At 46.2% G+C, this 15,832-nt stretch overlaps 1 protein-coding gene across 1 annotated transcript; it reads left to right on the forward strand.

Moving 5' to 3' along the window:
- Positions 1 to 224: 224 nt before the first annotated feature.
- On the forward strand, positions 225 to 12,757 carry LOC110548734 (triggering receptor expressed on myeloid cells 3-like). The gene is made up of 5 exons (XM_060369603.1): positions 225 to 691; positions 1,883 to 2,233; positions 9,369 to 9,469; positions 9,897 to 9,967; positions 12,297 to 12,757. The coding sequence occupies exons 1-4, from the start codon at positions 622 to 624 to the stop codon at positions 9,945 to 9,947; spliced, it is 573 nt and encodes a 190-aa protein (XP_060225586.1). The 5' UTR covers positions 225 to 621; the 3' UTR covers positions 9,948 to 9,967; positions 12,297 to 12,757.
- The last annotated feature ends 3,075 nt before the right edge of the window (positions 12,758 to 15,832 follow it).

The raw sequence follows: 15,832 nt of genomic DNA on the forward strand, positions 1-15,832 counted from the left end.
TTTGCCACATAGACACAAGGACCTGATTTTGATTCCTAGAAGTCACAGACAAAACACCAAATGTGGTAGTGTACACATGTAATCCAGCCCTGAGAAGACAGGGACGAGCAGCCTAGCCTATTTGGTGAGGGTCACACTAGTGAGAGAGCCCGTCTCAGAAAAACGAGGGAAAGGATTGCCGAACGGTGTCACCAGGTTTTCTCCTGGCTTTGGAAGGTGAGAAAATATGAATGTTCAGCATCGTTGGCTGGGGGAGAATTGGTGTGAGGGGTCAGTGGATGTGACAATGTCTTGGTGCCCAGAGATGATGAGTAGAGGGCAGCGTGAGGACCTCAGATGTGGTGGAAAATGGCAGTCACTGTGTTTCTCAACAGACTGTGGCATCAAAGCAGGAAGGAGGGTGTCCCAAAATAGGATACTCTCCCTTTCCCCTTCTGCATTTTCCCGGGCAGTTTCCTCTTGTCACACTTCCCTTAGGGTTTCTCAATGGGACGAAACAAGAAATAACAGAGCCTCTGGGGACAAAAGTCAGTTAACTTCTACGTGGGGCAGCTCACTCTAAGTGGCTTGGCCACTTGCCTCTGTCCACTGGCAGATAGCACACCCAGCAAGGCTCGATAGATGGAGGAGGCAGGGCCCTGGGGGCTTTCACAACTGCTGCTATGGCTGGGGCTGTTGCTCTGCATCTCGGGTAAGGAGAGATGAGGTAGATGAGGAAGAGGTAGGTGAGGAAGCTAGAGGAGAGGGGGCCAACAAGGGGGATGGAGCCAGCAGGGGAGCTAACTGTTAACAGAAGTTTACTTTTGTTTCTCAAGATGGACTTGGAGATGAGGTATGTGTTAGAGATGGGCGAGTACTGAGGAAGAAGTAGGGATAGATCACCGTGACTCATCCTGACCCAGCAGGGAATGGGCCATGAAACGAGTTGGAAGTTAAGAAAGTTATGTGGTGGTAACCAGGTAACCCCCTGCACTACGCTGACACCCACCTAGAGGTAAAACCTTGGAAGCAAATCTCCCTTAAAGGAACAATCAATCACAGAGTGGCATAAATGGCATGTAGAGAAAGTTAGCCTAAAAACTAACTGACAGGTTGATGGAAAGCTCGTGGCTCAGTGTTTCAAACATAGTAAACACGTAATCAAAATTATAGGGGATGATGGTGGTAGCAGCGTAGCATGGTGTGGATGGCCCGTGGCATGAAAGACCAAGAGAGGAAAAAGGTAAGCGTAGTTGGCACTGTTCAGGTGGATGCCCCCTTTGGACAGATGGAGAGGGGTTGAAGGAGGATTCTACCAGAGGGTACAATGAGCAGAAAGGGTTTGTTGCCAGGCAGCAACGTGCATGACTGGGCCACCACAAATAGAACAGAAAACAATAGAGAGATGGGTATGGTGGCACACAGCTGTAATCCCAGCAGTCAGGAGGCTGAGGTGAGAGGGTTGTGATGAATCTGAAGCAGCATACGTTACAAGTTCAGGGACCTTGGAATGAGAAAGAGAGATGGGGCTGGCGGGGAAAAGGGAAAAGATTAGGAAGGAGACAGGTGGATGACGGAGTATCTTCCTATGTACACCCATTTCTAGAAACAGAAATGATGATGCAATACTGGTAAAGATATTTTGTAACTTTTCAACATGATTTTTTCCACTCTACAAAATGCAGACAAAATACTTACTGCAAACGCACCGCCTAGATTCAGTCAACTGTTGTGGATATCTTGCCTCGTTTGTGATGTAGGCACACAAAAAGTAATCAATGACATTGGAATTGTTACAGAACTTCTAGATTACCCTTCCATGCCTTCTGGGGTCACTAATGTACTGCCTACGGCTGATACAAGAGGCAAGTTGGTCCCACAAAGCGTGTATCTCCCATTCCAGGGCTCCAAGCAGGAGGTAAGGAAGAACAGAAGTGCCTTCTGGAAGGCAAGAACCTGACCATGACTTGTCCTTACAGCATCAGGTTATACTCACTCAGCCTGAAGGCCTGGCAGTGGGTGAGAAGCTTGGGTTCTCCAGAGACCTTGGTGCTCACAAACAGCAGAAATACAGACTTCAGTTTTGCCCAGGCTGGGAGGTACTTGCTGGAAGATTATCCCACTGAAGCCGTTGTCAAGGTCACGGTGATTGGTCTGCAGAGGCAGGATGGGGGGCTGTACCAGTGTGTGGTCTTCCTGTCCCCTGACAACCTTGTTGTACTGCATGATCGGATTCGGCTGGTACAGTGCCAAGGTGAGCTCCAGCGGACCCTGTCAGGTGTAGTCTCTCCCCGATCAATAGTGGACAGGGACCCCGATCTGCTGCTTTAAGGAGGAAGCTCAGAGTAATGAGAGTTCTAGACCTTTCCTTCTCCCTGTGGGGAACGCATATTCTCTGTGCCCCAGTTATTGTGTCTGTAAGACAAGGAAGTTGGATGTGGTGAACCCATCTGCTTCCATGGCGTGAAATCTGACAGAGAAACTGGTAACTGGCCATCTGCCACAAGCCAAGGCCGCAGCTGATTACTTGTCCCATTGCCACTCTGTGCCAGGGAGGACCCAGGAGTGTAATCACTCACGATGCTCCTCTATAGATCAGTGAGCTGCTAGGACCACAGGCGCCCTCCTCTCAAAAGTCCTGGATAGAACTATGAAATGGCCTAGCTTGGCCAATATGATACTAACTGGTCTGAGGATTTTAGTTTTGTTTTGTTTTGTTTTTTTAATCAGCCAAAGATGTCATTTTTTTTCTTTAAAGCATTATTCATATATGAATACACACACACACACATACCATGGCAAAACAAAATATAATAAGATGAAGGAAAAACTATAATGAAGTTGGGCATGACAACCCAACAGGAGGAAAGGAGTCCCAAGAGCAGGCACAAGAGTCAGAGACCCACTTGGGCCATTTGCAGATCACCCTTGTGCTTTATTAATAAAGGCATAGACTTCTATAAAGTTTAAGGCTGTTGACCTTTTGTTGGGGCAGACTCTCAGCTAGCTATCTAACTTAACCTTGGCTTTTCTGCCATCCTGCCTCCCTATGTGGCTCTCACTGCCTGCTGTTTACTCTTCATTCTGCTTGCTTTTGCCTCTCCTGGATCTGCTGTATCTGCATGAGTCTCCCTCATGTCTTCTCTTTCTGCCTGGAAGTCCCTCCCCTGTACTTCATGCCCCAGGTCTGGCCTTCAGCTCTTTATTATATATAAACACCAGTCTGAACCAATCAGCAATCATAAGACAATGCCCAGTCAATCTCATGAGGGCTGCCTGACCTTCATCTTTTGGCCAGGTGAGGAAGGACAAGCATTTACATATAGAAAACCAGTGATGTGCCGTAGAAATTATAGTACCAAAGTCCTGCCAGGACTTAGCTTTTGGCTGGTACTGAATTAACAATTGAAAATATAGAGACATACTTTCAAACAATGTAAGGTCACCCCAACAGGTTCCCACAGTCAGGAGTCTCATAAAAATACTAAGCTAATAGCCATAATAAATATAGAGAGGACCTGATACAGACCCCTGTAGGCTCTGTGCTTGCTGCTTCCATGTCTGTGAGCCCATATGAGCCCTGCTTACTTGATTCATAGAAGAGTGTATTCCTGGTATCCTCTATGCCCTTTGGCTTTTACAGTCTTTCTACCTCCTCTTCTCTGAGCTCAGAGGGAAGGAATTTGATGGAGACCCTCAATTTAGACTCTACAAAATGTCTGGCGGGTATGTGTGTGTGTGTGTGTGTGTGTGTGTGTGTGTGCATATGTGTGTGTGTGTATGTGTGTGTGTGTGTGTGTGTGTGTGTGTCTTTGCTTATGTTCCCATCTGCTGCCAGATGAAGCGTCTCTGACCACAGCTGGACAAGGCACTGATCTTTGAGTATAACAGAATACCATTAGGAATATTTTTATTGATTTTTTTTGTTTGTTTTAGGTGTCTGGGCTGTCTAGTCTCTGGTTCTTGGTTACCCAAGCAGTGTTGGATATGAGATCTTTCTTGTGGAGTGGGCCTTATGTCCAACCAAACATTGGTTGGCTACTCCCAAAAGTTCTGTGCCACTATTGCCCTGGCATATTTTCCATGCAGGACAGATTATAGGTCAAAGTTTTGTGGCTGTGTTGGTGCCCACATTTCTCTTTTGGTAGCCTACAGAGTACCTCCTCACACTGAAGAGGCTAAAAAGCAGGGGTGAGGTCTCCATGTAGGAACCAGCTCAACTTCGTGTTTGTTGAGTTGTATGGGTGTTGTCCTCAGCAGTGCGCCCTCCCCCCACTCTTGCTGTCAATTTGCAGAGAGCAACCTTTTGTCTTAACAATAGTCTGGGTATTTCCATGGGACCACCTTGGCCAACAGATCAATTGAATGCAATCTAATCCCACCACTGAAAGAAAGCCTTGCCTGGCTTTAAAATGTGTGCATATGTATGTAAATATGTATATGCATGTTTTGTCTGCATGTATGTCCATGTACCATGTGTGTGTGCAGTGCCCCAGAGCCCACAAGAGGGCATCAGATGTCCTGGAACAGGAGTTAAATAATTGTGTCCTGCCATGTTGGTCCTCTGAAAGAGCAGTCAGTACTATTAATGCTGAGCATCTCTCCAGCCTCTTTTGGGGAGTCTTAAAGAGCAGTGGAGAAGGAACAGATACTAAGGAGCAGAATGACTGTTCACTGCCCTTCAGCTGTTCCTCACTGGTGAGGTCACTGATGGCCCCTCCTCTGTTAAAGCTTTCTAGGGAAAGCTATGTGGGGAGGAGGCTTGTGGAAAGCTGGTCCTGATGCCTTGGCTTCAACATCCAATAAACCTCCCTTGTGGGAGCTGTGAGTACAGGAGGTCCTCATCACCACAGGGCCTCCCTCTTTGGCTTACCCGAACATGTGGCCATCTCATGGAACAGACCTGGGCTTGAACTGAATTGCTTAGGATTTGTAGGTAGAGTTGAGGATTGGAATATAACTCAGTGTTAGTGTATTTGCCCAGCATGTGTGAGGTACTAAATTCAAAAGAAAGAGAGAAAGAAAGGAAGGAAGGAAGGAAGACAGGAAGGAAGGAAGGAAGGAAGGAAGGAAGGAAGGAAGGAAGATAAAGAAAGAAAGAAAGAAAGAAAGAAAGAAAGAAGGAAAGAAAGAACGAGGAAACAAAGAATAAAACCACCCTGGGCTGGGGAGACAACTAAGTTTATAAGTGCCTATCATGCAATTATGAGGACCGGAGTTCAATCCCCAGGACCTCTGTAGAAAGCCGGGCATGGTGGCACTTGCTTGTAGTCCCAGTGCTGGGGAGAAGAGATAGGAGGAGCCCTAAGGCTCTCTGGCAGAGCAGCCTAGCCTAATTAGTGAGGCCCAAGTCTCAAAGAGAGACTGTCTCGAAAGGTGGGGGAGAGCTAAACAAACAAAACCTCCAAACAAAGAAAGCAACAAGAAGGGGGCTGAATGTGGTGGTGCTTAGAGAGGCAGAGGTGGGCTGCTTTGTTTGAGGCCAACCCATCTATACTGCAAGTTCCAGGCCAGCCAGGGATACCTAGTGAGACCTTGTCTCAAGACAAAACACAAAGCAGAGGGCTTGAGGAACACCGGGGGTGCCCCCTGCTTCTCTGTCCCCTCACACCAAAGGACTGACCAAGCAAAAAGACCGAAGATCTGACCAAGCAAAAAGATCAGGTGGTGACAGGATGCCAAGGCCTACTGACCGGGCAATAGGAGAGTCACATGACATCCGGAATGGAGAGGCTGACGGCTGCGTGGTTTGGTAGCTCCCCCGCCCTCAGCTCTGCCACCCGCAGCTTGGAGTCATTAACCTGCACCCATCAACCTGAGAGCTGTGCAAGGCCTAACTCAGCAGCTCTCGCCAGAGCACAGTGCCACGTCAGGGAGCAGCAGATTCGAAATCTTTGCTTGCTGTCTGCCTTGAATCTGCTCAGTGACCTCTCCAGGAGTCAGTAAGCTCTTGTAAGTTTGGCTGCCCCATTACGGCATTTGACGGCTGCCATGTTCTGGGTTCCTCTATATGTATTGGTCACAGGGAGCTAAAGGTCTCATTTGGGCCAAGTCTACCTGCTCCAGGCCCTGGGAAAGAGTTTGGATCTAAATCCATCATCACTCCGTTCCCACCCAGTCAGTTTGCTGAAATCCTAATTAAAAAGCTACAAGAAAAGTCACTGGGAATGCCTGAATCCACCATCCTACGTGAGAACTGCATCTAGCTCAAAAAAGGATGAACATTACCAGATCCAAGCAAGGAGGGACAGGAAGCAACACTGTGATGGGACAAAGCTCAAGCCAAGATGGCTGAGAAATGGCATCTTGCGTAGGTTTTCTCTGTCTGCAGGGATGGCAGGAGAAATAGGAAATAACCCTTCACAGAGGGCTCTTGCAGCTGTGGCCAGAGCAGTCTAGACGGGACGGTGCAGGCAGCCAGGTGCAGTTCTTTGTTTTATTTTTATTTTTAGTTTACCTCGTACCATCTCTCCCTTCCACTTTCCTTCTTCCTCTCTTCTTCTCTCCTCCTCTCTTCCTTCTTCCATTCTTCCCTCCCACCTTCTTCCTTCTTTTTTTCTCTTCCTCTCTCCCTTCCTTCCTTCTTCCTTTCTTTCCTTCCTTTCTTCCTCCCTCCTCCCTCCCTCTCCTTCTCCCTTCCTTCTTTCCCCCACCCTCTCTGGTAGTGAGGATGGAACATATGGCATGTTAGATGTCTTGGCTGCTTTATATTGTCAGCTTGATACAACCAGAAGTCACCTGAGAAGAGGGAGTCTCAATTGAGGGATTCCTCAGATCAGAGTGGCCTGTGGCCTTGTGTTTATGGTCAATTTGTGTGAGAGGGTCCAGTCCACTGTGTGTGGTGCCACCCTTGGACAGGTGGTTCTGGGTTGGATGAAAAAGCAGGCTGAGCAAGCCAATAAGCAGCACTCCTCCACGGCCCCTACTTTAGTTACAAGCCCAGGTTCCTGACTTGGTTTCCTGCCTGACTTCCTTCCGTGATGGACTGTTACCTAGAAGTGTAAGATGAAATAAAATCTTTCTTCCTTAAGTTGCTTTTGCTCATTATCCTAATTAAGGTTACTATTGCTGTGGTGAAACACACCGTGACCCAAAAGCAAGTTGAGGAGAAAAGGGCTTATTTAGCTTTAACTTCCATGTGGCAGTCCATCACTGAAGGAAGCCAGGACAGAAACTCAACCAGGTGAGGAACCTGGAGGCAGGAGCTCATGGAGGGGTGTTGCATAGTGGCTGCTTGTCAACTAGACACACAAGCACATCACTGTTAGGTCATAACCTTTCCTTTCCCATTCCTCCCAAAGACTACCCACTAATCTCAACATTAAAGCACAAACATTACAAATTTTTTAAGTCCCAGTCTTTAAAAATTCAAACACTTAAGAATTCGGTCTCTTTAAAGTAGCCAGTCTCTATTAAAATCCAAAGTTTTTTAAAATTCAAAGTCTCTCAACTGTGGTCTCCTGGAAAATCTAAAGATATTAAGTGCTTACTTCAAGAGGGATTAACAGTCACAATCAAATCAAAGCAAAACCAAATTCAAACAGTGTGGATAACTCAGCATTCAATTATATGGGATTCACTCAGGATCTTTTGGGATCCTCCAAGGGGTTTGGGTCACTTCTCCAGGCCTGCTTTCCGGAAGGCCAGCTTGTTTTCTAAGCTCTGCCGGCTCCTCCCTCCACTTCTGCTGCTGTTCCTGGTGGGGTGTTCTACACTGCTGATGCCTCCAAGACTGTTAGTGTGTCTTGCTGTAACTGGGCTGCACTCTCCACCAATGGCATCTTGAGGGCTCTCTTCAAGGACAAGTGACAGACCTCTGCTGCTTTCCATGATCCCTTCATGCCTTCAAAACCAGTACCACCTGGGTAACTAACTCTTACACTACCAAGTTCAACTCCCAGCATGAGGGACAATCCTGGCAGCTTCTGGAACACAGCTTCTGTGTGCTGATCCCGAGGAAATACTGAAGTGATTTCAGAAGACTTTACCTCAATGATACTCATCTCTTCTTAGTCACAACTGATTCTTCAGGCCCAGCTGACCAGAATTCATTGTCTCAGCACAACAAAGGTTTTACTTTAGTGGTTCTGGTCTCTTGTTAATCACTGATTATTCTTCAGCCCCAACTAACAGAACCACAGAATCTTCACATAAAGGCCCCACTATTGTCTTTGCTTCCCTCTGAAACCTCACAAGCCAGGCCTTCATCTTCTGCACTGCTCTCAATAGTCTTATCTTCCAAGATCCTATAGAACAATTCACTGAGCTCTTAACACTCATTGGATTTTCCAGTCCAAAGTTCCAAAGTATTTTCACAATCCTCCCCAAAATATCATGGTCAGGTTTGTCACAACAATACCCCACTCCTTGTACCAACTTGTCTTAATCACTGCTAATTTCTACTAGCCAACACAGTCATTGTTTTTATCACAGTCCTACCTAGGACTGCCACCATGGACCAGAGACACCTCAGCAGGAAAGGCCGTGGCCAGGGTGGGCAAGTAGCTCAGCTACGATGGAGTGGGTGGGAAAACCTGCTTAGTGTTGAGACCCTCAGCCAGACTCATAGATGGGACTCTGAAGGGTGATACCAGCACCATGTCAAGAGCATAACTTAGGTGTAGGGTCAGCAGAGCTGGGCCCAGTGCTGGCTCTAATGCTGTCGAGTGTCAAACTTGAATGTTTCTTGTCTATCACTTAAGCTTGGGATGTTGGCTGGGAAGTGGATATCCCTTCTTTGACCTTCTAGGATCCAGTGAACATTTCTCCCTCAGTCAGATAGTCTTATGGTGATGGTCTGGGAAGAGAGCTGCATAGCCTACAAAAGAAAAGTTCCAAACACCCTCAGGTTCCTTGCTGGCTCAGCTTAAGTTAGTTAGGTTGGCTGACCAGCTAGCAAGCACAGGGTACAATGTCCAACTCTATCACCAGTACCTGGGCATCCAGTGGGGGCCACGTCTCTGCCAACCCTCTCCCAAACAGTCTTCATCTCTTCCCAGGTCATAGTATTTGCCAAATAGTGCTGTGAGAAGGGTTAGGAGCCAGACCCTTTGAAGGCAGCAGAGGGTTTGGAAAGTGCAGAAGGGAGAGGCATTAGTGTCAGGAGAGAAGTGAATGGATGGTGGAGATGCCAAGAACTAGTAACCATGTTCAAGAAGCATGAGGTGGGGAGGTAGCAGAGACAGAAAGCCAGCTTGTGTCTCTGAGATGAGGATCATAGGAAAGGACAAGGTCTTCTCTGCAGAGGGCATGCAACCCCCTTGGCTGCTCTCATTGGTGCAAAGCAGGTAGCAGGTCCAACTTCAGAGCCCCAAAGGCAGATAGCCCCTGGCCACATAGATTTAGCAAAGTCATCCCTAGAATGCCTACACTTGTCTTTACTCTCACAGACCAGCTCGTGATGGTGATCGTTCTAACATGTGGCTTTATCCTGAACAAGGGCCTGGTGTTCTCAGTCCTGTTTGTTTTTCTCTGCAAAGCTGGGCCTAAGGTAAGTGGGACAGGCTAAGAAAGAGGTAGATCAAAATGATCCCCAAAAGGCCTCAGAACCTGTCCATTGGATGTCCCTTTCAGAGGGGTTTGTGGTCAAGAGTGATCCCTGAGCATACTGCAGGGCATAGGCCAAGATCCTTGGAGCCTTGTTTTTAATGGGTTTCCCTTGGCTAGGAAGACCCCAAGGGTATGGACTGTGGGGTGGGTCACCCTGGCTTTCCTTCAGAGAAGGGAGGCTTGACTCAAGCCTGGGCTTTCTGTGCTAGTCATATCTTTTTTGGTTTTGTTTGTTTTGTGACAGGGTCTCACTGTGTAGCCCTAGAACTCACAGAGATCCATCTGCCTCTGCCTACTGATGTCTGTCCTTAAAGGTGTGCACCAACAGGCCCTGCCTCAAAAGCCTTTCTGTTCTTTTCCCTGCACAGGTGTCACAGCCTTCCAAGATGTCCGAAGTACAGGGAGTCTCTGAGAAATAGTAGCCTTCCTCCTATGAGCTGTGAGCACACCTACCCTCCTCTATTTGTTCTGTGTTGGGACAATCTGAGCCTTTATACATTCTCTTCCTGAGCACTGCTCAGCCCCTGCTACCCAAGAGGACAGCTCTGAGGAGGGTGGGATGGAAGGAGCCTCAGTGGAGTTCATGAAACTGCAAGAGATTTGGGCCTTTGATAGAGCAGTCAAATGGGACTCACAGAGAATTCTCAGAACCTTGTCCCCATTACCCTCCTGCTAGCCAGATCTACCCTGATGTGGACTGGTAAAACCTATATGACATAACCAATCTCTCTGATAATTAAAAAAATATATATTTTCATGCAGTTTTAGAGTTCCTATATCCCTCCTGTGATGGTGAATATCAATTGTCACTTGATGGAGTATAAAATCCCCTTGAAGACAAGCCTCCAGGCGTATCTGTGAGGGGTTGTCTAGACTGAGGTTAGGTCCTTAGGATGTCTGTAAAATATTATCTTGTCTATGTTAATTGATGTGGCACCAGTGAGTGAGGTATTGCCATGACAGGCCTGACCATGATGTGCTATGCCCAAGTCTCACAGACCCCAAAGACCACCAAGGAGCTGATTCCGATGTAAATGCAGTAGGGTCTTTATCACAAGCTCGAGCTCAGGCCTACATCATCACCAACACAGAGGTTCTTGAGTGTAGAGCCCTAAGGGCAGGGAGAAAGGGGTTTTTATTTAGGGGTATATCGAGTTTCAGGAAATTCAACCTGGCAGTTCTATGATTGATTGTTTGCCCAGAGGGCCAAACCTTAATTGTTTTACTCGACCTTTATTGTAAAGAACACCTGGGCAAACTCCAGGTATTCACTAGTTAGTCATTGCCAGGGGTGATGATTAAATACTACCAGGGGTGAGTGGTCGAAGCACATTTTTGGTGGGTTTTTTTCAGGCTATTCCTTGGGTAGGGGACTTTATTGTCTTGTTCCTGAAGTTGGTGACCTATGGCCTAGTTCCTGGGACTGGTGACTTTTGGGGGAAGGAGGTCAGGCCTGGTTCTCTCAGATGTTTGTTGGAAGATTTTGGACTAGAAGAGCAGTTGGATACTTTAAGTGTGGCTTAATGGGATAACCTAACAGGATCATGGAAAACAGTGCTGAGGGTCACTGGAATTGTGGTGCCATAACTAAAAAGTTATAGAGGGGAAAAGTATTAGTAAGTGGCCTAGAGACCTTTCTTGTGAGGTTTTAGCAAAGAATGTGGCTGCCCTTTCCTTTGCTCTAAAAATCTGCCTGGGTGACATTAAAGACCTTCAGACTAATGGTACCGGCCAGAGGAGATTTCAAGACAGCCTAGTATTGACTGTGCAGGCTGGGTTATTAGTGGTCACTGTTATACAGATCTATAATGAAAAGGAGTAAGCTGGACCAAGAAAAATACAAAGTGTATTGTTTGGAGAAAATAAAAAGGAGAGCCAAGAAGTGTAACTGAGCTAAGTACAGTGCTTAAGGAGATTTTAAAAAATGTAAAAAAAATCCAGGTGTGGTGAGACATTCCTTCAGTCCCAGCTCCCAGGAGCCAGAGTCAGGCCAGACCTCTGATTCTGAGGCCACTCTGTTCTACAGAGCCAGTTCTAGGACAGTCAGGACTACACAGAGAAACCCTATATCTAAAACAACAACAAAATAAATGTGTAAAGAAAAGCCTGCTCTTAAGTGGGATAAAGGAGTGGTGATCTCAGGGTAAGAACCTACTCAGCTTTCAACTTGTGAAAAGGAATTAAAAAAAATCTTAAGCAGTGAAGGAAACCATCAACAGAAACCTAATGCAGATGTCATTGAACGAGGGGACTATGTTGCAGCATATCATGCAGCAGAACTTGACAGTTTTCAGACAAAAGTTTCTTCTGGCTTTAGAGTCAAGGATACAAAAAAAAAGGTTATAGAATCTTCCTCGTTGGCTAAGGAAAGATGCTGAAGCCAGGTGTGTGTCAGGGGTGTCCCTGAATAGATGCCCAGTTAAGTGATGGTGTGAAGTGAAGCCTGGATTGTGTTGGAGATCCCAAAATGTTGACGATGCCAGAGTTGTGGGTTACCTGCCAAGGAAAATGCTGACAAGGAGTGGAATCAGCCCAAGAGAGAAGTATGTTTCAGTCAGCAAAGCTGAAAAGAGTTAGAGATCTGAAGAGCACTTTGATCTCAGATATGAAGATACAGAATATGGAGTTTGTCCAGCTGGTTTTTGGTCTTGCTTTGGTCCAGAATGTCCTTATTATGCTCCTTTCCCACCATTTTGGAATGAGAATGTATATCTTGTGTCATTGTACTTTGAAAGTATGTGATTTGCTTTGTAATTTTTATTTTACAGGGGATTACAGTAAGAGATTGCCATTCGTCTCAGAAAAGACTTTGAACTTTGGACTTTGAAACAATATTGAGATTCTGATAGCCTATGGGGACTTTTGAAGTTGGACTGAAAGCATTTCTGCATTATGACCTGGCTACAGGTCTACAGGGCCCAGGAAGTGAAAAGTGGAGGTCTAAATAAAAATGGTCCTCATTGGCTCATGAATTCGAATGCCTAGTCCTCAAGAAGTGACACTATTTGAGAAGGATTAGAAGGTGTGGCCTTGCTGGAGGAAATGTGTTCCTGGGGGTGAACTTTGAGGTTCCAAAGGCCCACACCAGTCTCTCTCTCTCTCTCTCTCTCTCTCTCTCTCTCTCTGCCTATGGATCAGGATGTAGGTCTTAGCTACTACACTGCCATGCCTGCCTGCTGCCCTGCTCCCCGCCATGATGATAATGGACTAAGCCTCTGAAACTGTAAGCCAGCCCTCAATTAAATGCTTTCCTTTATAAGAGTTGCCTTGGTCATATATAGAACAGTGGCTAATACATGTAGGAATACACATTAAGATTAGATTTAAAATCTATAGCGTATGGATGTTTTGCATGGCTGTGCATGTCTATGTACTATGTGTGTGCAGTGCCTACGGAGGCCAGAAGAGAGCCTCAGATCCCCTGGGACTAAAGCTACAGATCATCCTGAGTGTCCATGTGGGTGCTGGGAACCTAACCCAGGTCCTATGGAAAAGCAGCCAGTGCTCTTAACCATGGAGCCATCTCGCCAGCCCCCAAACACCACCTCAACTGTGAGATGATGACTCTCTAGGCAGGGGACTCTGGACTGTGGAAAATGGAAAAGTGAGCTGAACACTAGGAGACATGCATTTGTTGCTTTCTGCTTTAGCTGCTTTAAGCTTCTGCTGCCTTAACTTCCCCAGTTCAGTAGGCTATGTTCTAAAACTCTGAGCCCAAGCCAATGTTTTCTCCCTTAAATTGTGAGAGAGTCTGGCTAAATAAGCCTGACCAACTCCGTGACAGGCTTCATTTTCTTGCTAGATAGAATGGGACTAAGAGTTACAGGAAAAACCACAAAAAAAGGGGCAGCTAATCTGAAAAGGCCAAGACATCTGGCCTGGGGAAGATCGTTGCTTAACTGCCAGTTTGAAAGCACCTAAATCCTGACCAGTGGGCACCAGCCAATCCCAATCGAGGTTATATAGCCACAGTAGGAATTCCCCTCTCTGGCTTTAAAGGGGGCCTTCAACTCCCCTTGGGGCCGCAGCCATGTTGTCAGGATGGTGACCCCAGCATGCTGGACTTCTGCAGAGTAAAAGCTCTTTGTTGCTTGCATGCTACTTGAGTCTGGGGTCGTTCTTTCCGAGTATTCCGAACCTTAACAATTGCTTTGTCAGCATGTTTTGTTACAGAAATGAAAAGTAGCAAATGAATTCCCCTCCCTGCCTTTCCCCAGGCACCGTTCTTCCCCTCACAGCACTCTGTCCCTCCAGAACAGTGTGTTTGCTACACCGGATGAGCTCACAGAGACGTCACTATCAGCTGAGACCAGCTTCTTTAGGATTTACTCTGGGCGTCATGCTCTCTGTGGATACTGACAAATGTGTAAGGATGCATTTCAGTGTTATAAAGAAAAAATTCATTTTCCTAAATATCTTGGGTAGTGACTGCAAGAAAAAGACTTGTTTGTATTTATGAATAAGTGTTTGTGTCTCTTTGTGGATTTGTGCATGAGGATGTGTGCAGAGGCCAGAGGAGAGTGTCAGATGCCCTTGATCTGGACTTACAGGTGGTTGTGAGCTGCCTCACATGGGTGTTGGGGACCAAACTCTGGTCCTCTGCAAAGCAGAGAGTGCCCTTTCTTAACTGTGTGACGACATTTAAATGAAATAAAATCTGATTCCAATGCTAGTTTCAGTTCAGTAATTAGTGTAGGGGAAGACTGAATTTACAATTAAAGATTTGGGCTGGGCACATAGCTTAGTGGTAGGTAGAGTCCATTCTTGCCTAGCAATTGCAGAATCGTAGGTTTGATTCCTAGCACTGCAAACCAACCAAACAAATATTAAAGTTTCTTCCCCAAACTTCTGGATCTTAGCCCCTCAAAGGGACAAGAGAGCAATTGGCTTTTTTATTCTTTGCTCTGCCATCTCCATCCCTCAGCTGCCGCATAGGAGGTCCCTAGGGAGTGGAGTGGATGCAGGGAGACAAGTCAGAAGACAGGTGTTCTGATGGCTCATGGGGTCCCAGCCGGTACTGTGGGCTTGCTGGTGAAAGCGGAGGTTTCCGTGACGTGGTGTGTATACACTTTTCCTAACGGATGCTGCTGACTGCTGACTCCTGTTTCAGTCTCTCAGCTCTTGACAGTTGACCTGGTCATCCTTAACTGTTAACTCCAAATGGCCTGGAGTCCTAGAGAAGCAGCATCATTGAGAAACTTTCTGGATCAAGTTGGTCTGTGAGCATCTCTTCGGCTGTAACTTGTAGGAAGACCTAGCCCATCCGGGCAGCACCATTTCCTGGGAAGGGGTTTCTGAACAGGATAACAACAGAGAGAAAGAGCTGTTCACATGTTAGCAATGGTGCATTTGTTCTCTCTCTGCTCTTGCCTGCAGATGTGATGCGACTAGAGGCTTGAGCGCCTGCCTTGGCTTCCCATCTCTGCCTTTGTTTAGAAATGTCAGCAAAATAAATCCTTCCTTCTCTAAGTTGTTTTTATTCAGGGTATTTTAGCATGGAAACAGAAATGAAACCAGAGTATTCTCCTGATCAGCAAATGGTCAACACAGCTCTGGCTCTAAACTCCAGAGACACTGGCTGCCTTTCTCCTCACTCATTTGATGCCAGGTTTAAGTTTCATACACGCGTTTAATGGTTGGAACGCTACATACCAGAATGTCCTGGAACTCACACTGATTCTCCTGCCTCTGCCTGTCATGGTCCAATAGGACTGAGAAACATCTGGGATATTGAATGTATGTATTTATTGAGAGAGACTATTAGATCATGACATTTGTGACTTAATCAGTGGTTTAACACATTGATGAGGAGTCCACACATACGCAGCAGATATTATGCTCCTTCTTTAGAGAAGAGTATGCATATAAACATTTCAGATATATTCCAGCACTTTGAAACTACTGTAACAAAATACTTAGACTGTCTCCTTTATAAACAATTGTAGATAGTTAGTTCTTGAGGCTTAGAAGAGGGCATTTGTGTTAGTTTACTATAACTATCATAAAATACCTGAGGCAGTTACTTTATAAAGAAATGAGGTTTATTTACAAACACTTAAAGGCTTAAAGACATGAGCTTAGGTTAGCTCTTGTAAAGGTCTCAAATTATATGGCATCAGATGTTAAGAGTCTATTTTGATCACGTCACTCAACAAGAAGCCAGAGGCATGTGAGGGAGGGATGGATGGATGGATGGATGGATGGATTGGGGTGGGGGGAAAGGGAAGAGGAAAGGATGTGGAGAGAGAAAGGTAGATAGATAGATAGATAGACAGAAAGACAGACAGACAGATTCTGGGGTCCC

Source organism: Meriones unguiculatus, chromosome 16 (assembly GCF_030254825.1).
Source record: "Meriones unguiculatus strain TT.TT164.6M chromosome 16, Bangor_MerUng_6.1, whole genome shotgun sequence".
Lineage (NCBI taxonomy): Eukaryota > Metazoa > Chordata > Mammalia > Rodentia > Muridae > Meriones > Meriones unguiculatus.